The sequence below is a fragment of the Triturus cristatus genome, chromosome 8 (assembly GCF_964204655.1).
Source record: "Triturus cristatus chromosome 8, aTriCri1.1, whole genome shotgun sequence".
Lineage (NCBI taxonomy): Eukaryota > Metazoa > Chordata > Amphibia > Caudata > Salamandridae > Triturus > Triturus cristatus.
This window is the reverse complement of record NC_140591.1, coordinates 697,057,260-697,083,660: the sequence shown is the minus strand read 5'-3', so window position 1 is coordinate 697,083,660 and position 26,401 is coordinate 697,057,260. Positions and strand designations below refer to the sequence as shown.

The 26,401-nt window shown below is 41.9% G+C and overlaps 1 protein-coding gene across 2 annotated transcripts in view; it reads left to right on the top strand.

Moving 5' to 3' along the window:
* Window positions 1–26,401, top strand: part of STK24 (serine/threonine kinase 24) — a 672,269-nt gene that overhangs the window by 450,683 nt on the left and 195,185 nt on the right. For both annotated transcript variants that reach the window (XM_085622112.1, XM_085622113.1), the window contains one exon: window positions 12,446–12,502. In XM_085622112.1, coding sequence (XP_085478238.1) covers window positions 12,446–12,502 — 57 coding nt within the window. The remainder of the gene's footprint in view (window positions 1–12,445; window positions 12,503–26,401) is intronic.

The following is a 26,401-nucleotide window of genomic DNA, read 5'->3' as shown; positions in this document are numbered from 1 at the left end:
CGTCGGATAGACCTAGTTTGTACTGATCAGTGTTTATGCCATGTTTACATGCTTTGCATTTAATACACTTCACAAACCCTTCCTTTTTGTTTAACCATGTTGTTTTTGGTTTAGCTTTTTTTAAGTTATTCCTGACTAGAGACTGTTTAAAAGACTTCGCTTTACGAAACGTAATTTGTGGTCTCCGGGGCACATTTTTTCCGAGAACTGGATCATTCTTGATTAAATACCAATGTTTGTTCAAGATACCCCTTACTTCTTGGTGTTGCTGGCTATATGTTGTTATAAATCTACATTGCGATTCAATCTTTTCTTGTTTTTTATCTGTATCAAAAAGTAGTTCTTCTCTCTTTTTGTTTGTCGCTTTCCTTAATCCCGTGTCAATCCAATTATCTGGGTACCCTCTACTCTTGAATCTTTGTTTCAGAATATTGAGTTCTGCATTTGTCTCCCCTGCCTCACTGCAGTTACGCCTTACCTTGAGGCTTTCTCCATAGGGGATGCTACGCTTAAGGTTTACTGGGTGGAAACTTTTAGCGTGCAGAAGTGTGTTGCCTGAGGTTGGTTTCCTATACAGCTTTGTTTGTACTTTGCCATCATGGACATATACAGTTAAATCTAGGAAATTGACATTGGAGTTACTGATTTCACTGGTGAAGCTTAGATTTAGCTCGTTCGTCTGAATTTTATCAATAAAACTTCTTGCTTCACTTTCAGTACCTTTCCATACAATGAATAGGTCGTCTATAAAACGACTCCAATGCATTATGTGATTTTCCCACTCACTCAGATACTGCACTTGGATCACCTGCTCCTCCCACCAGCCCATATGCAAATTAGCATAGCTGGGGGCGAAGCAGGTGCCCATCGCAGTACCGCATACTTGATGGTATAATTGCCCATTAAACAAAAAATAATTGCTTGTCAGACATTTCTCAATCATTCTTATCACCATCTGTGTGTGTGCCCATAGTTGTATTGGTCTTGTCCCTAGGAAGTGTCTCACAGCTCGTAGCCCATCATTATGTTTAATGCTGGTGTATAGCGTTGACACATCAACTGTAACCAACAGGTAATCATTTTCCCAAGGGAGATCGTAAATTTTGCGTAGGAAATCTCCCGTATCCTGTATATAGGATGGGAGTGTCTTAACTAGGGGGCCTAGAAAAGAATCTACAAATTTTGATGTGTTTTCTAACGCACTCCCCATAGCTGAGATTATTGACCGCCCAGGTGGGTTACTTACATCCTTGTGCACTTTCGGGATTAAATAGTACACTGGTGTAGTTGGCTGATCGATTTTTAAAAACATGAATTCATCATGTTTTAACAGACCCTGTTCAAACCATTGATTAAGTTCCCCATTGAACTCAACAAAGTAATAAAGTTGTTTTAAATCATAAAATACTAATATCGTTTCATATGGTTTGCATCAGCACATATCTGAAGATTATTATTTGACGGTTTCAAGATAACTACATTCAATATAACTGTGTAGCACCACTTTTTGCTTTTCTCATTTGGTGCACAATTTCACATATGCAAATGATGAAATTCAGAATGAAACCCTACAATATTACACATCAAATCATCTAAATTAGGTTAGATTTCATAAATTTACACATTGCTATTTGAATGAGGAGGGTTAGGAATCTTATAACACATGAGTACATCACTTTGACTTTGTAATACACATTGAAATAACATGTTGAAGTTGGTTAATAAAATATGAACCTATATTATTCAAATGGATATGATTTCATCTATTCTACAGTAATGTGTTGTTTCTGGGCGTTCCGGACTACTTACTGAACCGCCTGCAGGTAGTTCAAAATGCGGCAGCTAGGGCTGTGTTCATGGTCGGACCCAGGTCACACTTGTCTCCCCACCTTAGATCACTGCACTGGTTACCAGTGAAACAAAGGGTCAGTTTTAAATCCCTGGTGCTAACTTTTAAGGCCCTAAATAACACCGGGCCCCGTACATCAGGAATAAAATTCAGCCCTACAAACCGTCCAGAACTCTGCGGTCATCATCCCAGCAACTGACAATTGTGCCTAAGGTTTGCCGTTCTTACAAAGGAGGATGCTCCTTTCAGGTAGTAGCAGCAAAATTATGGAATAGTCTCCCTTTTTCCCTTAGACAAGAACGTGATCTCCTCAGCTTTAGGCGAAGCTTAAAAACCTCGCTTTTTCAACAGTAGAGTAGACTAGTTAGCTACGGCTGGCTGTTCCTTCATTTGCTCTGTTCTGCGGTCAAGTTAGCGCCGGGACACTCCTTGGAGTAGCCATGTGCTTAACAAATACCCTATAACATAACATAACATAACATCTGCATGTTTTTACAATGCAGTAACTAAGTTCTCCTACATTTATTCCTCATGTTCTTCAATGTGTGATTAGTGCACGTTTATTCATAGGTTAGTCGAAACGTCGCATAATCGGTTTATGTGTCAAGCAAGGGTTCTGACAGCTTTTCAGCTGCACCAATCACTTGCTTCCAAATACAATGTTAAACTATGACATTCATTTAATAAATTAGCAGGGTTATTTGGCATTCATGGACTTCATATTATTCTACATGCTTCTAATAAAATGGCCATTGGTTCCAACTAACAGTGAGGTGTATTAGATTTGTGAACATTTTGTTTGCTGATTCTTGCATATTGATACATGCATTTGTCTGGTTAGTACATTTCAGTGCAAGGTGACCTGTATTATTTGGGAATTGCAGTTAATGTTTGTAGGAGGGGTGTGCTGAATGCTTGCAACACAGGTTAGAAAGTGTAAATAATTCACCTAAATGTTGTTTTGGGATCACTATGTTAGTATTTACTGTCAATGTCATATGGAGTCTAGTTAGCAGTTTGGGAAAAACAGTGTAGTACTCCTCTGTGTGTTGTTGTGTACATGGATACATGATGATTTTGCGTGTCCAAGTGTAACGGATGTAGGGGAGATTAGTACTCTGTTGCAAGAGATACAAGTGTAGTACACTGGTGTGTGTGTGTTGGTGCAAACTGGGAAAGAGTGGTACCCTGTCTTCAGAAGTTGGATGGAGTAGTACTCAGTAATGTGATAAGTTGGGGAAGAATGATACCCCATCATGAGAAGATGAATGGGGAAGACCCCCTCCCCATAGTGTGCTAAGGGAAAGAGTAGTACGCTGTTGTGAGAAGTTGCATGGGGGAGTACTTAATGACTGCTTTGTGGGACAAGAAAAGCACCATTTCATAAGAGGTTTCAAGGCGAAGTTCCCCATGAAGTGAAAATGTGTAGTAGTGTAGTCCCCTATGGTTTTGTGGGTGATAGCCACAAGTACTGCCTGATTCTTGTGAGTGTTGACCACATGTTTCTCCTGAGTTGTATGGGAAATCTTACTGATGTGTGGTACAGGAAGTAGAGTACTTTTGTGAATGCCTTGCCTTGATTCAGTTGTTTGTAATGGAGTCGGTCAGTACTGTGCTTGAATGGTAGTGTTTGACTCTAGTATATTTTGGTAGTGTTTGACTCTAGTAAATTGGGGAGTACTTCTTTACTCAACGCTCTACTAAAGAAACCAACGGCGGACCCCACCGAACTCAAGAACTACCGCCCCATCTCGCTCCTCCCGTTTCCAGCCAAAGTCATCGAGAAGACCATCAACAAGCAACTGGCAGCCTTCCTCGAGACGACCGGTTCCCTCGACCCTTCCCAGTCAGGCTTCCGGGCCAACCACAGCACCGAGACCGCCCTCATCGCTGCCACCGACGACATCCGAACCCTGCTGGACAACGGAGAAACAGCGGCCCTCATCCTCCTAGACCTCTCCGCGGCATTCGACACTGTCTGCCACCGCACCCTAGTGCAGCGCCTCAACAACGTCGGAATCCAGGAGAAGGCACTGGATTGGATCATCTCCTTCCTCACCGGAAGGACAGAGAGAGTCCGCCTGCCCCCGTTCAGATCAGAAGCCACGGAAGTCATCTGCGGCGTCCCTCAGGGCTCCTCGCTCAGCCCCACCCTCTTCAATGTCTACATGAGCCCCCTCGCGGCCATCGCACGCCAACACAACCTGAACATCATCTCCTACGCTGATGACACCCAGCTGATCCTCTCCCTGACCAACGACCCCGCCACCGCCAGAGCCAACCTACACGAAGGGATGAAAAACGTGGCCGAGTGGATGACGACCAGCCGCCTGAAACTGAACACAGACAAGACAGAAGTCCTCATCCTGGGCTCCTCACCCTCCGCCTGGGACGACTCCTGGTGGCCCCCCGCCCTGGGCAACGCACCCAAACCGACAGACCACGCACGCAACCTGGGCTTCATCCTGGACTCCTCCCTCTCCATGACCAGACAAGTCAACGCCGTCTCCTCGTCCTGTTTCAACATTCTGCGCATGCTACGTAAGATCTTCCGGTGGATCCCCACCGAGACCAGGAAGACGGTCACCCAGGCCCTCGTCACCAGTCGATTGGACTACGGCAACGCCCTCTACGCCGGGACCACCGCCAAGCTCCAGAAGAGACTCCAGCGGATCCAGAACGCCTCGGCGAGACTCATCCTCGACGTCCCCAGACGAACTCACATCTCCAGACACCTGAGAGACCTGCACTGGCTCCCGATCAACAAAAGAATCACCTTCCGGCTCCTCACCCACGCACACAAAGCCCTACACAACCAAGGCCCGACCTACCTCAACAGCCGCCTCAACTTCTACGCTCCCAAACGCCACCTCCGCTCGACCAGTCACGCCCTCGCAGCCGTCCCCCGCATCCACAGAGCGACAACAGGAGGAAGATCCTTCTCCCACCTGGCCGCCAAGACTTGGAACGCCCTCCCGTCCGACCTACGCCTGACCCAAGACCACCTCTCCTTCAGGAAGAAGCTCAAGACCTGGTTGTTCGAGCAGTAGCGGACCCCCCCCCCCCAGCGCCGTGAGACCCTCCGGGTGAGTAGTGCGCTTTATAAATGCCTATGATTGATTGATTGATTGATTACTGATTGTGTCTGGAGTCTATGGTTGTGTTGCTGGACTGCTCTAGTGTTTTATTGTATTAATAATGTTTCAGTAGGTGTCTACTGAAAGCTGTCATCATTGTGTTTGAAGGACAGCCCTACTTATTCTGGTGCAGTTTCAAGAGACATGTATACACTATGTACAATACTCTTGCAAGTCAGCCACCCACTGCTATATTTAATTTTGTTTTTATTGTAACAATATACTTGCCACATTTAGACGACATCATTTTTTTCTACTTTTAATCTTTTGTCTTGCATATTCTTGTTGAGCTAGTGTGTGTGTTTTATTGTTAATGGGTAAATGGGAGAATACAAAAATGAGTCAGTGGATGAATGAACGGAATTATGAGTGCAACTATGAGTGACAAAGAGCATGAATGATTATTTATTTAATTCCTAAACTTACCAGCAAGTTAGGAGATATTTTCCCTTATAAACCAGACCTATTGGCATTTTCAGTGCTTGTTTGCATTTTATATGCATAGATTTTATTTCACTCCTAATAGAAAAGAGCAAGGTGTTTAATGCATAAAGTGTTCTTCAAGGGGTTTTGCTACATAGCCTAGAGTTGCTCTGATCTTCTTATGCGGACCATTTTTAGGATTAGGCTAAGGCCACTGAAGGTGAGAGGGTTGATTAAAAATATTTGAACTGGCCACACTTGGTTGTGGGTCTGTTGGATAAAATACCTAGGGCAGTGGTTCCCAATCTGTGCTCCGTGGCTCCCTGGGGAACCGTCAAAACTAGCCAGGGGAGCCACACACCAAGCACTTTAATGCATTTAATGTTGAAGGGTTTGTTGACTGCAGTTAAACTAAATGATTTGTGAGTGACATGCCTAAAGCTGGAAACGTAGTGCTTAATTGATGGCATGTTGAGGGAGATGACGTCTATATTTCACTGGATCCTCACATTCCAACACTCCCAAAGTAAGCGGAAGATGCCCGATTAATTTTGTTAGACTTGTTGATAGTTTAGTTTTTTTACAAATGCAATTTACACCAAAGCACGTTATCAGGAAAAGTACATTTGTCCTGTCTCTCAAACCACTTAGTGATATTAAGTATTGACATGTGTACTTGAACCATAGGTACTTCCAGTACACATTTCTTTCAGTACAAACACATTTCCAGACAGGCCAGCTCTCTCTATGAGCACAGGGAAGTAAAACACCATATAGGGCATAATGCCAACAATTCTAGAGAGAAGACAGCTAAAATAAAGCTGTATATGTCACCCTGCTGAGACAGGTGTGTTGGAATGTATGGCATGGGTAGGAATGGAAGTGCATGCAAATATTCCTAAAGTGCAGAAACACTTTGGCAGTGGGGCATACATGCATAGAAGTGCTGTCCAGTACTGTAAGTGGGATAAAAAAAAGTTTGAGAGGGTTCTCTGAAAAAGGCATGGGCAAAGAAGTGTAACTAGGAATATTTTATAGCGCCGCCTTAGTAATACAAAACACAATATACGTATATGATTATAATACCTTCATTAGCTTTATCCTAATTATTTTCACGGAGAAAAAGGCAATTACTCACAAGGCCGGGCTTACATCCCCCCACCCTCCCAAAAAAAAGTAACAGTGGGGAGCCGCGGCCAATGGGTCTAGGGAGCTGCGGGTCGAAAAGGTTTGAGAATCACTGACCTAGGGCTTCATGTAAATTTTTAGATTATGCCTTCCTAATTGCTATGTGAGGATTTGCAATAAACAGGTCGAGTAAAAAGCCACCTAAGCACGTGAGTGCATTGAAAATCCACCTAGCCATAAAGATCCAAGTGCACGTTTGCGGCCCTCAAGATGGAAAGTTTGAAAACCTTTGGGTTTAGTGATGATCAGTTCACCAAGCTAATAGGCCAAGGACTATCTGGGGATAAACCCAGAGTAGTTTCAAAAGTGAAGAATGATGAATGGACCAAATGAAATGAATGTCAAGCAAAAAAGCGAAACAGACTGAATCCCATGCTAACTTTATCCTTGAGTATCTAAAAGCAGGCATTTTTCCATATGGGTGTAAGTTAGAAATGTCCAAGGTTTGTTTGCTGAGATATAAAAAGTCTTGGAGAATAGGTCTCTCATTCCAAACAGATGCTCGAGGGACTGGATGATCTGGATAGTGGAAACGGCAAGGGAATTGGTGATCATCTTAAATAAAAAAATAAAAGAGTTAGAAGAAAAATGTAAAAGATCAAATGTATTGGAAGAGGCAAAAAAGTAATTGGAGGAGGTCAATGTAAGAATAGACTCCTTCAATGACTACCTCCTAAAGAAGAAAACCGACAAAGTAATGAAGGGTGTAAAGTTCTTTTCACAGGAACAAATTTATCCATACCTACTGGAGGACTATACAGCCAATGGTCCCAGAGAAGGTATGGGGAATTACGGTTGGGGAAAGAGACAAGTATTCACATTTTCAGATATCTCTGAGTCAAATAAAAAAGGGGGTTCAAATCGCTTTGATCAGTTTGGAGATAGACGGCCACAACAATCCTCGAACAGGGTTTTTTTAGAGCACAAACTGGGAGGGTATTGGAGGTCAATCTGAAAATCTAACAAGGATCAGATATCACAACATGGATCAGTCACACCATTATCTATAGACACACTAACAGCAATACTTGCGACCATTGTTAACATACCTATATTTAATCTTCCCAAAATAGAGGTAGAGCCCTGTACTATTCAAGTTTTCACTAAAGGTTTAACATGTGTACCAAGCCAGAGGATTAAATTACTTCAAATGTATTAAAGACCTCTATGCTTTCTTTCGCCATGCATGCCTAAACAATTTTTTGCTAATGAAGATCGCTCCCTGGAGCTCAATTTGTCAGGGCTCAAACCTCCATCAGATTTTATCCCTAGCCTAGACAAATTGGGGCCTGAAGCAGAGATATTTGATAAGGCTGCGCTGAACAAGATACACAAGATTTTGAGGCACATACCTGAACATAATTTGTCTAAGGAAGAATGTAGAGCCCTCACCAAATTACAACAAAATGAACAAATTACTATCAAACCCAGTGACAAGGGAGGCAGCGTTGTTTTGTTCGATACAGATAAGTATAAGGAAGAGATGAGAACTATGCTATCTGTTCCAGAGTCTTATCAGAAAATCAGAGGGGACCCTATTAAAAATGTTATCCATCAGATCAATAGGATAAGCAAACAAGGACTTTGACCGCAATGCAGATGTATTGAGAGAAAAGCTACTCACAAGAGGTTACCCTAGACACCTTGTGTCTGATGCATGTAAAAGGGTGGGGTACTTCAACAGGGATGCTATGTTTCAACCCAAACAAGAGAAGATCAAGGTATATTTGGTCTGTATGACCCACTACTCAAAGTTTATCCAGACATTAAGGCAGATTATAAACTCACAGTTGCATATCCTTAATGCCAGTGAGGAAGAACAGAGACTACCAAAACCATTGTTTGCGTTTCGAAGGAATCGCAACCTGAGAGATAGCTTTGTGAAAGCACAGATCCCTTTTGAATCCACATTTGTACAAAGATGGATTACAGGAGATTCTCCAGTTTTGGGTAATCACTGATGCAGGCATTGCCATGCATATGAAGGTGCCATAGTGTCCATGTGCATTAAATATGGAGGGGTCTATAGCACTCAAACAGATGACGAACTGTAGAACTATGAATATAGTTTACCTTATATTGTGCCTATGTGGTCTGGGCTATATTGGCAAAACTGGATGGAAATTCCGCTTAAGGTTCAGTGAACATTAGTAAGTTATACGCAAAAAGAAAGTACAAGCCCCCATGGTCCAACACTGTATGGAACAAGAGCATTAAAGTGGACCCTTCTGGAAAAGATCAGGACCATGAAGGATATAGACAGTACCCTTACCGGAAAAAAGAGAAGTCTATTGGATCCTTATTCTTAATGCAGTCAAGGAGGGACTCAACACTAGGATACCGTGGCAAAACAGAATACAACATTCCTGTGTGGATGGTTTCCATGTCAGTAGATCAAAGTATGATTTGATCACTACACCCTTGGTTTTATTCTAACTATTGTTAGGTTGGATCGATTTTCATTACTTGGGATTCTGTCCACTAATTTATTGGCTATTCTTTAGATACTGAGATATATAAACACTATAGGTGTAGAGTTAATTTGTTGCCAATCTGTAAAGTATTAGATACATTCTGAGAATAGAGGATTAGTTATATATCACCTTTGAGTAATTCACCTCAAGATGGATGTTTGGTTTTGAGATGCTGAAATATGGAAAAATGAAATTTCCCTCCTGAAATAGGACACCAGTACATTATCGTTGCTACCATAAAAAGGCAGGTTTCCATATAGCAATATTCTCCCATTATTACGTTTTTTCCAAATCTAAGCCTACTTTCACAGAGTTCAATCAACGGAGCCCTAGGAAAGTTTGAGGTATTAGTAATTCACTATAAAATGGCCGTCCGTGTATACTGGAAACAACAGGAAAGTAGCAACATCCTGCTGGTCACCTGTGACCTCTTGTGAGTATTTATCTCCGACACGTACAGCGGCAAATACTCTTTGTAAGTTTAATTCATTGGGATACTGTTGCAAGAGAGGACTACAGGAATATTCGACTTTGAGGTGAGAGATTTGCGCGTGTCTTTGTGGCGCGGTAGCCTGGATCTAAGTTATTACAAAGGTGGCACTACGGAAATACAGCATATCTTTAGTTTGCACATAGGGGCCTTTATTCAATAGAAATTTTCCCCTGTTGCAGGTATTTTCATGTATGAGATTTAGAGGGAAGAACGTCCACAGTATAGAACAGGTGTATTGGAACACTTTTAGCCCAACTGTTTATCAATATGGACACCTTAGATAGGTATGATTGTTTCAAAATAGGTGATTTTTAGTCATTTTGAGGATTGTCTGATTGATAGGAAATTCTGTATACCATATGCACATTTTTGTTTCTGTAGTTGAATGCTAAAAAGTGACAAGGCTACCCTCCTTTTACATGCCCCTACGAGGCTAGTATTCATGTACACAGGACTAGTCCACCAAAAGCCCGGATGATTATAGTAAGTTGACACCAGGACAGTGAGTAGGGTGAGAGATCTGAATATGGGGTACTTGTGGTGTGAGGCAATACAATATTAGAAATATATTTTCCAACATTGAGGCTAGCTGTAGATTGTCTATCTAATTTGGTGGCATAATTATAATTCTCAATAAGGGAGTGGTTTGTGCTAATTCTGTATGTCATTCCTTCTTTGGTGACACTCTAAAGATGAGATGGTGTTATTTTGTTTTCACTTGATCTGTGTTTACTTGGTGCTTTATACTGTGAGGTACACAGGTGTCTATACGAGCTTTTTCTGGTGTATTTTGTCCAATATATTTATTTTCTATATATTCCTTTGGAGTCATTGTAATTTACTATATTTGTAGGTAACTTTGCTACTGCCCTTGCCATCCTCGGAATTTTACACTGGTCTTTTTGTGCCCTGAAGAAGGTGTACAGCGCTTGGCCGTGTGACACCGACACATACGTCGGAACAAAATTAGTACAATTATGCAATTTTTAATTTTTTTAACAGAGTTTTAGATAGCGCAAACTTGACCCGATTCGGGTATCAGAGCGCTTTATATAGCACTAGTTGCATTACCTGAGGACACATTCATTTTTGTTAGGCACGGGGAGATTAAGTGATTTGCCCAGAATCACAGGATGTTCAGCGTCATTGCCGAGACTCGAACCCAGTTCCCCAGGGTTGTATGATGTTACAACGCATTCCGTTGCAATGCATGCCTTTACCACGCATGCATTACAATGCGAATGCCATTCCCACGCATAACCTTTACCACGAATATTCCTTTACCATGCATACTTTTACAACGATTTTCGTTGTAAATTCATGCATGGTAAGGGTATACTCTTGGTAAAGGTTCTTCCCCCACCTCTAAACCCTTCTTACAAATACCCCTCACCTGCCCTTAACCCTAAAATTGCACCCCTGCGTTTCTTTTTATTCTAAAATTCCCCTTACCTCTCCACGTCGTTTCGTATGTTGTCTCTTTTCTATGATCTCTCGAGTTCACGTTGCACGTCGTAAAGAGGAAACGGAAGTGCTGTTTCCTCTAACGACGCTGATTGCCTCCACATCGCTACTTTATCAAGTGCGTTTTTTTGGGGGCGAGACCCCCCCCAAGCCCCCTTTTCTTTTCGCACCCATTTTTTGTTTTTTGAGGGGGAGAGCCCCCCAAGCTCCCTTTTTTAATTTTAACCTTTAACGCACATGCCTTTGCTACGTATCTCATAGTGAAGGTATGCGTGGTAGAGGCTATTCGTGTTAACCACGCATGCGTTGTAATGCATGCGTGGTTAAGGTTATGCGTGGAAACGGCCGCGTTGTAGTGGCCGTTTCCTGTTCCCCAGATTCGAGGTCGACCGCCCTAGCCGTTAGGCCAACTCCTCTCCCCAGATGACCAGAGGATATCAATGTAAATTCACAATAGTTTCATGATGAGGACATTTGCACATGAATGGTGGGATATCAAGAAAATAAGATAATCTTGGTTATCAATGAGAAGAGGATGTTAACAGTTTACCTGAATATAACATCTATATATATATGAGATGGTTATTAACATGACCTGTTTAGGATAATTTAAACAGGAAATTATTGGTTTCTTCTGTTGGACACTGTTGATATATATGGGGCTTAAAGATTGTTTTAATGAGATGGCTGAAGTGGTACTACTGTGTGTGGTATGAATGAATGGGAATTTAAAAGGGGGGGGGAGTGCACAATACAATGAGACAGTGATAAACCTGAACTGTTTATTGTATTATATTATGAATGGTGTATGAATTAGCAGAGTTATTAATCCTTGTATTTTGAAAGTGATGACATGTCTTGATAAATAAAAATATGTTTAGATATTAAAGCGTCTTTTCATTGATGATGTAGTGACCTTTGTGCTTTTGATGGGGGCGGGTGTTTTTGTAATTGTGTATGGTATTTCTGTGTCCTGCTCCTCATTACATAATCAGGGGCCCAGTGTTTTTTGTAATTTTGCATCAAGGATCTAACCAATGACTTTCAGCAGGTTGGTAGTTGCTGTGGTAGGCTTTCAAAGATGGCCGTGGGTTCAAATCACTGATGCACACACCTGCTCTTTGCCCCTCCATTTATAATTCTCTGTGGTGACCATAGCTCCTGAATGCGGTGCCCTTTTGACCAGCACTGAACACTCTAACCTATGCAACCTAGGTAAACGTCATCTGGTTGAGCTGATTTTAAGTTAAATAATTTCTGCTGTTGTCTCAATATTTCATGCTCCTTTTATTGTCTAAAAATGCAAAGTATACATAATTATTATGTTGCATCCACATATTTGCATTTGAGATTTGTTGCAAAGTCTATGTATTTTATTGTATATTTCATTCACTTATTCATTTTTTTGCTCTTGCAGGATACAAAGTTATGGATCATCATGGAGTACTTGGGAGGAGGATCTGCACTAGACCTAGTAAGTGCTGGCATTATTGTTGATTTATTTTGTCCACAGTTCTTCTGTTCATAGTGCTTGATTCCAATTTGCATACAATTAAATCCATTTGCGTGATCATGAGTAGATGTCTGAGGAACCATGACTTACATTATGAGCCACAATGTTATCATCCAATCTTTCTGTTGGACACATTGGTCAAGGTATTGGGGAGAGTCATCCCTGCAAGGTTGGAGGTGTTGGTGGGGGAGAATAGCACCTTGACCGATCTCCAATATGGATTTCGGAGAGGCATAGGCACTGTGGAACAGTGTATTAACTTGCCCCTATTAATCTTAAAATATACAGCTGCTAAAAGGAGTACAGTTTTCGCAGGTTTTATGGACCGGTCAAGTGCGTTTGACTGTGTCTACCGAAGTAAACTGTGACAGTTAATGGAGGATATGGGCGTGGATGTGAATATAATTAAAATCATCATAGACATCTACATGATGACCAATGCCAGAGCTAGATTTGAAATAGAGGGGGAGTGCACAGAGGAGTTTTCTATAGCTAGGGGAGTGAGACCAGGCTGTGTCCTTGCAACTTTCCTCTTTACTTTATATATTAACTATCTGAAAATGGTGTTAGTGGAGGTTAGCAGGGATATGGCCTAGCTCGTCCATGATCCAATTTCGACATCCTCTTCACAGGTGACACAGTCCTTATGGCCTGCACACCTAATGCGCTCCAGCTTCTGATGGACACATTTGCAGCTTATAGGGAGACCTGGATCTAAAGGTTAATCTTAAGAAAGCATTTCTAAGGATGTGTGGGGCTCCTATCCCACTAAAGAAAGGTTTTAGTGTTCAAGGAATAACCTTAAAACAAATTCATGTGCTTTCTTATCTGGGTGTTACTTTTAATTCTGGTGGGACTTGGGAGCAACTGGTGGAAATGAGATGTGACCAATATACAAAGGAAACCAATGCATTTTTTTCTTTTTCGTCCAAACTGGGCTTAAAACCCCTGAAGCAGCTGTTCATGATATACCTTGCCTAGTTTATATTTGCAGCAACGTATGGACCCGTTTATAGGAACACACAAAGGCGAAGAATTTAATTAGACAAGATAATACATGTCTTAAGCAATTATTGTTGGTGCACTTAAGCTGTTTGTCTGCCTCATGCCACAATAAGTTAGGGCTGGTGCATATAGACGATGGTAGTAGAGTTAAACCTTTACTCCTACGTCATGGTATATAGACTAAACAAGAGGCTGTCTTAAGTAGGAGAGAAGAGGCGGACTGAATATCGCTCGAACAGACATTACAAATACCTTGCATAAAAACATAAAGCTCTTATGCCGGGGGATAGGCTGACCACCATTTTTTGATGTTCCTGAACCGCTGTCGGATGCCAGGAAGGCAGATCTCAAACATGGGTGTTATCAATTTTTGGATCAGGAGAAATTATTAATTTTGGTCACAAAACGAGCTTCAAAGCTTGCAGCGTTTTGACTCCTGAGAGGGGGCTCCAGCCCAATTTATCATACATTTTTAATACCCAGCGTTGATGTGTTTAGCACGTTTTGGTCTTAACGTGGTTTGCCATATTGCTACTTTACCGCACATAAATGATGGATCGAAATCCCTTGCTAAATGTCCCAGTGATAATAATTAATTCCAAGGTATTTTACATTATTTTGTGGCTTTTACCAAGTCTCTGGGTTATTATATCTAATACCCCTCCTAAAACAACATAACTTAAGATCTAGGAGGTGGCTTTAATTGATCTGCAATCACCTATGATATGTGCAGCGGTGGGGCGGGTTAGGGGGGGAAGTCGACAGATGACGGAATGGTATAGTTAAATAAATAAATAATACCTATTCCATCGTCTGTCGGCTTCCCCCTCCTGCCGCGCCACCACGGCCCCGCCCCTGTGCTGGCCACCGCTGGATCTGGGCATGTGTTTCATCTTATTTATGATTTACGAATAAGGAAATCTATGGGAGATCAATGGTATGATTATGTGCAATAGGTAATGAAGTAATACTGTTTTTTAGGGTTTTTAATTACAACAAAACTGTATGTTTTGTTACTGTACATATGTAAACAGTGCTTTTATGGCTTTGTATAGCTAGCTGCATAAAGATTTTGACTGACTGATGTGAACTGATTAATCCACATTAAATACAAAATCCTTAACCACTCCAATTCACCAGTGTAATATTTTACTCTTTCTCAAGAGGTCAGAATAATCGAATAGGTAGTAAGAAGTGTGGACAGCTAAGTCCTCCATGTTTTGTTTGAAATCTTTTGCAAGCATCTCATAGTAGCCATTCAGAAAGGACTAAATTATGCATCATTTTTTTCAATCCTTTTAGAAATGTGATAATTTTTTACAAGACCCTCTGACATTTACATAGAATTACATTTTTCTCTGCGCCTATTATCCAAGCACATGTATCATTTTAAGGGTGTATTCTAAAGCGCGTTGGATATATTTAACTTTATCATAGGGTATGTGAATCCGAGTCTTCAAATCACACATCAGTTCATCCAAAGGCAATTACCTTTGATCGCTCCTTTTTTCCTTTAAAATCCCCCCCTTCCAAACTACTCTTTTTCAGTGTTTTTCGACGCGCGCGTAAAACTGGGAGAAGAAAGAAAGGGAGTGGTTGTCAGGTTTTCATGATAAAGGAAGTGGATGTATTCGTTTCTCTGCAATTATCCTTTCCTCTGAGTATAGTAATCATTTTTTACTATGCATCACGTGTGACTTTGAATTGTATTTGGTAGTGGGTCGTTTATTGAAGCTTAATGAGTTTCAGCGCGTGCAATGCTTTCTCCCTTCACAATAATGTTGCAGGTGAAGCAGATGGTACATTTCAAGACACATTACAAGCCCCATTGCTTCCCTTATCCTTTAGATCAGTACTGCTTTGAATCGCCTTTCCCAGCGACTAACCAGCTTTAACCCCAGTGGCATAGCAAGGGGGGGGCGGTCCTGCCCGGCAGCACGAGTTTGGGGGCGGCGGCCTCCCCCCCACCTCTTACCTGCCATCTCAGGGCGGCAATCTGGAGTATCGCCAGCACCCTCCCTCACAGCCCCCACGCTCTTCATTGCAGCTGCCGTTGGGCGGCAAACGCAGGGACCGCCCTGGGCGGTCTAAGGTCTAGCTACGCCACTGTATCTCCCAACAACAAATCACATGTTCTCTTACTTCCTTTTTACAGTTACAATTTGCATTCCATGTTTATTACTGCTTTTTGTATTGTGACCTCGATACCAATTCTAGATTCTTCATCCCCCATACATCTTTATTCGATCAATATATTGCTGCCCTCAGGGGTGTAGCTTAGGCAATAATGTTAGGGGGTGTGAGTCTGAGTTTTCTCAACAAGCAACAAGGAGCACTCAACTGAAAAGGATAGGGCGGGCTGGGGCCATGAGACAGTGGTAATGGATAGGATAGGGTTTATTTGGAAAAGTAAGGTCAGCCAGCGTAGGGGCTCTGTGGCATAGTCTTGACTATGTTGTCCACATTAGTCCAGTTCCTTCTTAGTGCAATATAGGGCAGAGACATCCAGGGGACCAGGCTAATGTAAGCCCGTGCCTAACATCAGCAGGCCAGGCTGAGGATGGGCACCAAAAGTAGGCCTTTATGACACACTGTAAGCCACAGAGAGAAATTCACACTACCATCAGACGCATCTCCAGAGCTCTTGTGTCCCGTTATGAACGCTCACCCACTATCGGAACTCATTTAGAGACCTAGAAGTATCTCAGTACACATAAGAGTCATAGGTTGTATGAAAAAACTACAGAAACACAACATATGGAAAAAAAATACTCTGAGGGAATGCAAGGTCAAGTTAAAATGTATTGTGAACAGGGATTGCATTGCTATTACCTCAAGACTTTCTACAGTCGTTGTTGTGAATTGGAGCATTGTTTTTGCCTGTGAAGGACATGAATTTAGGAATAGATAGAGACTCATGTCAAAGTCTTTAATTAGGACAGCATCTGAGATCTGGCAGGGCACACTTGAAGCCCAGCAGGCAGGATACTGATGTGGAGTGATAGGCAGGGGACAATCAGATCCATGCCTGCAACCCTGCCTGAGCGTCAAACACATCTTCGTCTTCTTAAGTGACTCTGCAATCCCAGGACCATTCATAGAGGTGGATGAGCTTTTAAAATATGCCAAGCCAGATGGCTCATCTCGAGGGCCCTCTTACATTCCAAAACATCAAATAAGCTGAGCATTTAAGTGGCTTCTGCCTGCCCCCACATTCCAACCTCATGCCCAAAGAATTAACAACAAAGCAGTGACCTTTGATGTAAAGTGGACAACAGAAAGAGAGACCCATCTAGTATCTGAATTACACAGTGAGAAACCAGAATATCTGGGGTCAATCTCAGCTTCCCCACTTGAACAAATTGTGCGATCCTAGGAAAATATTTTATTTCACAAAGCCTCCCTTTTCTTCAAGATCACAAATGAGTGTACATTCAAATGTGTGGATTCAGGAAGTGTGTTGTACAAAAACCTCTTGTGTTTAACAGATTAGAACGGTGCCCCATCTATAATCAGAATCTGGGCGACATATGATGTACACATGACAACTGCCTCGCCTTTGATTTTCCTAGTGGCATTGTTGTCAGGGTCGGGGTAGAAATGCATGTTCGTAACTTTATGTTTTAAAACTATTAATTTTAATAAAGACCTCTCAATTCAGATATATGATCTGAAGGTGAAACGCATCTGCATGTTAAAGAAGTACACTTTTTTTAAAAGCGACTTTATCATCTTTTTACATGTTTGTTGCATGATTTACATGCTAAATATTTTCATGACTCGGCTCGTGCACAGGCTTTTAGAGTCAAGCCAGACCCTTGGCTCGTTTCCAGCTTAACTCTCTATTAATTGCCAATATTGTTAGATATGTGCGGTCCACATAGGCCCCGGACGGGATTGAGCCCCCAACGCACGAACTAGTACACATGCAGTATTTAATGGGGAATGGTAGCCACTTGATTAAATGGTTGTACCGTGGGATACACACACATGCTGCAATATCATTACTGTCACTCCGTGACAAATGGGCTGCTGATTTAGGTCGCGACCTGTCTGATAAAGAATGGGGGACCATATTGGAATACCCAAAAAATATGTCGAGAAACCCCAAATTTAAATGTATACAACGTATTATAGTACATCGTGCCTGTTTGACTCCTCATAAACTACACAGGATGTTTCCAGATGCATCAGGTGCATGCCCTAGATTTCATACCACTAATGCAGACCTGTTACGCATGTTATGGAACTGTCTACGTTTGGCACATTTCTGGGCAACGGTGCAAACAATTTTAAGTGATGTGGCCCCAGGGCATAGAGGGAACCATTAGAGTACTGTCTGTTGGGATTAAGTCCTAAAAGTAAGAAAAGCAGCCCCACTGTTATGTTGTGAGTATCGCTGGGCTCGCGACCTGACGAGGGCGTTTGCTTATGGGGTTTAGCGTGGCCTGGAGGGCAATAAGCACAGGAGCCAGGATTATGAGTTAGGCGCTACTCTCGTCGTTCGCCTGACTGGCGTACGCACGAGCGTCACCCATTTATTAGGGTTGTGTCACATGACCCTACGTAGCGTGCCTGTTGCGTCACAGGCACGACACAACACCCACAACTAGATTTGCAAACTTGGTGCTGCTACTAGCTAAGCGAACAATAACCATGCGTTGGAAGACTGCAAGGGCACCAGCAGTACTGGATTGGTACAATGAGGTGGAGCGATGGGGAAAAGCTGAAAACACAAAATTAAAAAGAGAGGAAAATTGGGGGTTGAGGAAAAAGTCTATTTCACTGGAATGGAATACGATGCTAGAAGAATTTATAGCAACGGACGTCCCAGACATACAAGCTTAGCAGTACACGCTTTTTAATACTATGGTGTACTGAGTTGCTGGGAAGACCAGGATGTTGGATTATCGCAAATGTTTACAGGAATTATTTATTGTATTTGTGTCTCGGATTTCAGATGACATATATGGTTATGCTGCCTGAAAACGGTTTATGTACGGGTAACTGAGCCTGAGGGATGTGGGAGGGGGGTTTAGATATATATGTGCTGTGAATAGATGCAGGGAGGAACGGGTTGTTTAGATTATTATTAAGGTTACAGATGGTTATATGGACCGGAATACTGTTTGCCGGTGACCACTGGCATACACTGCAATATACATGCTAAATCTGATGGACTATGTTACCGATCTAGCATGAAACTTTGAATTGAGGTGTGTTATACCTGTCAGGCCTTATTGTTTGGACAATCATTGCGAACTAAATGCATTGTATATTATTATGCTTGGGAATTATAATGTTTAGAAAACCAATAAAATATGTTATTAAAAAAAAAAAAACTCTCCCTATTAATATAATGGCTTGCCCACCTCTACCCAGTTTGCATCAACAGTGTCTTGATGCCACTGTTGCTGCAGACATCTGACCCAACGAACACTACCAGGCCAAGACCGATTAAGTAATTATTTGGGGGATGTTCCACCCGGTGGCGTAATGAAACTTGAGCTGGCCCCCTGCAAGGTACGTAGAGGGGGCCCCTCTGGACCCAATCAGGAGTTCTCCAGCCAGGGTACTGTGTTGAGGGGGCCCCCTGGAGCTTGGGGCCTCCCGGCACTGATGGGCTGCGGGGGCCTATGTTACACTACTGGTTCCACCCCATACACCCCCGCTAAAGTTACATCCTTGTCTGTCCTTTGTTTTCATGTGAAAACAAGGCTGAACTGGGGAACCAATAGCAGCCTTGCAAAAACACTCAAACCAGCCTTGATCCCCTCATCTCATCATGCTCTCTCGCTGTTTCCATCCATCCATTCTCTTTCTCTCCGCTCTTCTCCCTCTCTGATCACTTCCTCTCCACCTTCCTTCTGCCTCCCTCTCTTTCTGTCTCTCTCTTGACACCTCTTGTGCCTGCTGCACTTAACCTCGGGAGTGGAGGAAAAGGTGACAGACGCAGCAGAGGTGGCCATGGGTTTTTTCAAAACTGGCCTCCAAGGGCTTCAGCCCACTGGGGAAATGCCCAGTGGAACAAAGGGCTTTTCTGGCCCTAGTGAAAAGTGACCTATTAGTATTGAATGTTTTTCTTTCCAGCATGGTAAGCTCTAGAAATATGAATAAACATTCTTGGGCAAACACGCTGTAAAGACTAGAGTATCAATTGGTGTCAAACCAAAGTGAAAAGTAGCTATGCCACCTTCTAGATGAGGGAATATGCCAGTTAGATGCCCCGCCTCCTCTTATCATGCCTTTTCTGGACCAAGCCCCTTCCAGAGATCACAGACCTTTCTAATCATCCCCACCCACAGTCCATGCCTCACCTTAATCGTGCTATTTTTTAGTGAGTTTCTACTCGATTGGACTGTGCCACCCACCTTGGCTATACCTCTTTGCAGGCAAGTCAAAACTGTCCAGAGTGCAATATTTTTGGGGAATTCACACCTCAACTGCCAATATGCCACTTTAAAATTATGGCAGCGTGTAAGTGGCAGAAGACCGTTTTTAAATGTTATAGCTTCTGGCACAGCATAGCATCTGCTAACGACCTGGAATTCTATTTGCATTACAAACACAAACAGAATCCCAGCTTCACAACACATCTGATGGAAGGCACTGGGTAAGTGTGTTCCAAAACAGTCATTGAGGTAAAAAACAGACAATTAATATGCAAAGAGAGTTTGGAATATATAATGCAAATATAACACATTTCCCCCTTCAAGGAAATCATAAAACAAACAAATGAACCTCACAATATATTTAATTCTTCTAGAGGGAGTTCTATTTCTTCATGAATGCTCAAGCCAGGCAGCCACAGTGTCTTCAACACAATCGTCAATGATTCTTTCACTATCCAATTTGCTTACAGAAGGTATGTTTGTCTAGTCTAATCCAACTGTAACACTATCTTCTCCGCCAATCTTTTGAGGTTCTTAACCTCAAAATGGAATCCAAACCAACATCTTCAACATTTGCAACATCACAACACCTCACAACTTGCCTCACATTCCAGACTATACCATACCGAGTCACAACATTATGAGGGTTCACCTTCTTCACCTTAATCGGTTTACTAAATTAGGATGCCCTCTTGTTGACATGGCCTGGTTTGAGAATCCTACCATCTTTTCCTATTTTTAAATCAGACAACTACATCTTGTTTTTCTCACCATATCTCAACTTATACACACTTTCTTTGACTTCCACATATTTTTGCAAACCACCATGGACCAACTTTGGATTACACCTCCCTTCATTTAGGTGTAAACATTTTTAGTGTCATTTAAGTCAACCACACAAAATAAAAATAAAGAACCATAGATCAATCCCTTTGCCCTGAAAAACCTGTAGAGAACTCGCCCCTTCTGTCTCACTACCCTCCCTCCTGCTACTCTGACATATGTTATAATTCAAAACTCCTCCCCTTCCGCCCACTTGCATTTGTTGTAGTCCAAAGCAGGATCAACAACTTTACTTATGGCTTGAGATTCAGGTTCAAGGGCGTAATGGTTCGCTTTTCAGTTCAGAAATGTTTGAGTAGTAGACCTCTATCCTGGAATTGTCTAAAATCTTAAGTACCCTGAGCGTCTTGGGGAAGTGTAGTTCCATAAAATCTTTACCATAACATTCCAACTATGGTCCTTCACAGTTTTGTAAAGTCTTTTTCTGTAACCTTGGGGTGACTTCAATAGTTTTTCCATCCCCAGCAGCCACAAAGGCATTCCTCAGTTGTGGTAAGCACCGACTTCCAAATAGGTTGCATCCGGGGACGAGGCCAAAGACTATGCGTCTAAGTCCCATTTTCTTTACACTCCCTCCAACACCGTGCACCTAGTCCATCTGTGGTTGTCATGCAGGGGTCTATTTTAATCTATATAAATATTTTGAACATTGTTGCTCCTCCTCCTAATTTGGTAGGAAAGATATTCGTATGAATGAGAATATCATCCCATTGTTTCTCGTCTAATGTTAACCTTCATATAAGTAGCAAGAAAGGACTTTCTTCTGGTATGCTATGCAGTGTTATGTTGTACAACAAAAGATTCTGATGTAAAAACACTTTTCAATCCAATTTCTTGTCCAATGGACAAGACCCGTCTGATATTGTCTTTAATTATAATATTAAATCTTTTTACTTGCCCATTGGACTGCGGGTTATATAAGGCAGTAATGACGTGTCTGATTCCACGTTCCTTTAAAACATTTTTCATTCCTGTGGCAACTAGTTAGACACAGTTGGCAGAGACCAGAGTTTCTGGGTATTCCTCCCTGGCAAACAGTTCTTGATAATCCAGTTACAACATCAGTAGTAAGTTGCCTAACAACTTTTATTTCCCACTACACCAAGGACAAACCTGGTGTCACTGGGAGGCTTATTGTTTAACTGTGAAATGTCGAAGACCAAGGATTTCGCCAGAGATTTTGAGGCCACATCAGGGGGCGGTCTTGTTTTTTTTTACAACTCTCCATGCAATCTCTTACCACTTAACCTCTGCTGTATCAAATCAGGGCAAACAAAAAAAAATGTTCAACAATTTGCTAATGGAGGATATTCCAGGATGTCTTTCATGGGCAATTTCGAGAATAGCTTTATGAATATCATCTAGGGGTATTTACCTGATTACACCTGATAATATGAGCTATACATGGCATCCATCATCTTGTGACCTGGCAAATCATTCTGAGAACCCCTTCTTACAGTCTTCAACACTTCATCCATATTCTCTTCATCCTCCCAAGCTTTCTTGCATATTCCACTAAGCTCTCCACTTATTATCTTGTAGGCAGTAACTATGACTTCCATGTAATTGCTATCACACTCAGTATTGCTTCCCGTTGTCTCACAATAAAACCTTAACAGCAGTATGCCTTGATGTTCTTTTTCACAGGGGCATAGACTATACAGGTGTTGTAATCCTGCAGTATGGAACACAGTCTAGCAATGCAAGCTGTCAAATTCTACTCACCATTACCCCGTGGGGATAAAATTCCCATGAAAGGTGTATGATCAGTCGCAGCTGAAAATGACAACCCCAAAGGTAATTTCCAAAGTGTTCAAGGCCCCAGCTGTATGCAAGTAATTCATTTTCATTGACAGTGTACTTCCTTTCTGTGGTTTTTAAGGTTCGAGTTGCAAATGCCATATTCCATTCTTCCTTGCCTGCTGGTCGGGCTATTCAGCCTTCTGTCCATACTTGCTGGCATCCATTGTTGCAATACAAGACTTTTCTGCACTGAACGATTTTAAATTAGTCCCATTCACAAAATCCATTTTGACTTTTTCAAATCCCAGTTGTTGTTCTTTGGCCGCAGAAATTTTACCCTTTACAAACCAGTTTCCTTAAGGGCCCCATTTTCTTCAGCAAAGTAATTTAGAAATTTGCTGTTCTATTCATACAAATGTGTGAATGATGATAGCTTCTTTTGAGTCAGGAGACGAGGATGTCTGAATCTTTTCCACTAACGATTTCTTGGGAACCACCACTTCTCTCGAAATGGAATAGGCTAAATAATCAACCTCCCTTTGGAATAATTTGCAGTTTTCTCTCTTTAATGTCAGACCACTGCATTGTAATCTTTCACATATTATCTAAATATGCCCTTTATGTTTTTCCTTTATGTTTTTCTTCATTCCTGGAAAAAAATAAGAATATTGCCTTGGAAGCACGTCCTGGACTGTTCCGTGTCCATGAAGTGTGATAAAGGCCATAAGAGACATTGTGCCTGAAGTTTAGCAGAAGGCCACACAGTCACAAATGCGACGGTTATCCTGCTCGCCATATTACAAGTTCCAGTGGATACAATGAACATGGCGTATGGTGGATGGGATAGCCTTCAAGTTTGTGACAGTGTATCCCATCCACCAAAGTTTAAATCAAGCCCTTACTTTCAGAGACCAAAACTATCTGATGATAGTTGGACTTAAGTCCAAGGTGGAAAAAACAGACGCTCCTTTGAAGGTCATAATAGGTTTGTTAATATTTGGTTGAGAATGACTGTCAATAACAATGTATGCATTCAGCGCTTTCAGGTCAAGACATAGCCTCAAACTCTTATGCACCTTCTTAGCAAGAACGATCATGGAAATTACCTCAAAATCTTCCTCAACTAATCTATAAAGAATCTCCCTCAACTTTACATTTGCACAAATAGGTATGTTACGCAACTTCTACCTTACCGTATGACCCCTTGCTTTAGTTTGATTTTAAATGATAAGTTACTTAGCTTTCTTAGATCGTCAGTAAAAACTTTAGTAAACAATGCTCCTGCCCATTCCTCAGTACTAACCTTCTTAGCCGTTAATACTTGCCCGTTAGCTCTAGTGGTTTTCAGCGAGATGGAATTTAATGTCAGAATGCCTCTCCTTAAACACCGTTTACTGTAGGGAATCCTATGATCTCAATGCTATGCCCCTCAAATGCTTCCAGATTTATATCTGATTTCTCCAAATCCCCATGGTCTGTAATATCCACAAACTTTTCCTGAAATTGGTTGTCCTCATGCTTGGTGATCCCGAATCAGTCACCAACTACACATCTTTACCCAAAACCCGCATTTGGGTGGACACTTGAGAGAACCACTGCTCTATCCCTTCCTCCACCACTGATAAGAGATAAAATGAATTATTTTTCTGTCTGTACACAAACTCCTATTGTCACAAACATCATTATTGCTGTTAAAAACACTTGCTACTGTGGTTTTCAAAACTTTAACTCCCCTTTTGGTTTCTCTGCACACATGGCAAAATGCCCATATTTTGTACAGTCTTTTCCTAATTCAGGGCAAAAACTGGAAGAAACTCACTGGTTAAAACTACCACATTGATAACATAAATTTGTTGTCTCACGTTTCTTCATTTTAACATCATCCTTGGTTTTGCAATTGGTATGGTACAGACTCATAAATTCCTATTTCCATTCCTTTCCTAATTTTCTGATTTCATCTAAACTTCTGACTGCTCAGTAGCTTTTGCAATAGTAATAGCTTCTTTTAGAGACAGAGCCCCAATAACCCAACCTGTTTCTGGATTTTCTGATCCTAATATTGGCAATGATCTGGTCTTTGATAATTCCGTCGACAACGATACCAAAGTGGCAAGACATAAATAAAGCTCTTATGCTGGTTGTAAACTCCTTGAATGATTCCCATTTTTGTTCTTAAATCTAAAATGTATATCGCTCTAAGGCAGAAGTCTTCAAACATTGCACTGTTGAGCCCCCCATGAAAAAAATGTTTATTGCGTCAGGCCCCACTTAACTCTGAAATGTGGAAGGGAGAAGATAAAATGATGGGTCGTGCAGATGCTGTTGAGGAAGGTAAATATTTGCACATGTGTGAGTTTACTGCGGCATGTAGAGCACAGGATTGAGCTCTCCCTCCTCCTCCTCCCTTTGATATGTTTTCCTCTTTTCATTGCCCCGCTCCTTCCTAACAAATGGTCCATATGGACCCCCATCCTCTCAACCCCCCTCTCCTGTCACTGCCTCATCTGGCGTCATGGCAGTTCTCTCTGGTTACTGCTCACGTCTCTTGCCAAAACTTTTCCTCTCTCTCTCCGCACTCTCAACCTCTCCTGTCAGTAGCCACCTCTTGTTGTCATTGCCCTACTCTCGTCCCTGCTGACCTCTATTCCATCAACGTCCACCCACCTGTACCCGGTCATTGTCCTCCTCTCCCCTTCTCTTCCCTTTCTAGTGTCAGTGTCACCCTTAAGACTAAGGAACATGTTCAGCTGTTGATTGCTGTCCCCTTTACAAAAGCCATCAGGACATTCAAGAGATGGTTACTGATGTAAGCCTGCATATCTTCTGGCACAGCTTTAGTAACCCTGAGGAGTAACATGCTGGAAGAGAACAAACACTGCATATGTCTGTAAAGAGAAACGGGCTGGACTTGATGAATAAGCTTTTCGGATGAAAGTCTCCTCTTGAGAATGTTATGGGTAGTAATGGCCGCCTATCTGAACTCTTGCACTATCCAACTACCTTACATCAGACACCAATGCATGGTAAACAAGTGTGCTTTCATGGAGGTGAACATCTGCTGCTCATGGGTCAAGCATCTGAGACCAGTCCTCATCTAAACACAAGAGATTATCGAGTACCCTTGGGACAAAAACCGTGCAGAAACCTTTCAATCTGGTAACGCGGACTGGCCCCAAAATTGTAATCAAATATAGTTCACTGATTCAATTACCATCACTTACAGGGTTGAGCCCCGTACCTGCGTCGGACACTCTTCTCTAGGGGACCGAACTTGGTCACCGTAGTATGATTCAAAGAGCCTATTTATGCATCACAAGCAAATATTCAAGTACAATTACAGGTTCAGTCAATGAAGGGAGTTTGGAATTGTTTTCAAAACCTTTATTCTCAGTAACAGATCAGTGTATTTTCTTTTTCTTTCTTTATTCATATTAGTCAGATACTTAATTAATTTACAGAAATCTCATAAAAGGTTTGGTTAGGACAATAAATTAAATAGTGCGTTAAGCGTTTTCCATAAAGGAATACAGTCTGTATTATAAAAGTTCAGACCAGACTTTCAGAGTTAGTATAACCCATGAAGAGTTCAAGTTCGAAGGAAAAGAGTGAGATCAGGAGAGCATAAAGCAGATGAACTTCCCATAAAGAGTAGTTCATGAAACTCATCAGTTTCAATAACATGAACAAGTCAATCTAGGGGGCAAGATGGCGTCCGCACGACTGGTCGTGTAGGCAGGGTGAGCTGGTCTCTGCTGAAAACCACGGCTTAATGGTAGACGGCCTCGTTACCTGTCTGGATACTCGGAGAAGGCTGGCCCCGGTCTCACTCACCTTTTGGTGAATGCAGCGAAGGCTACTTTCCCGGAGTTTTTTTTTT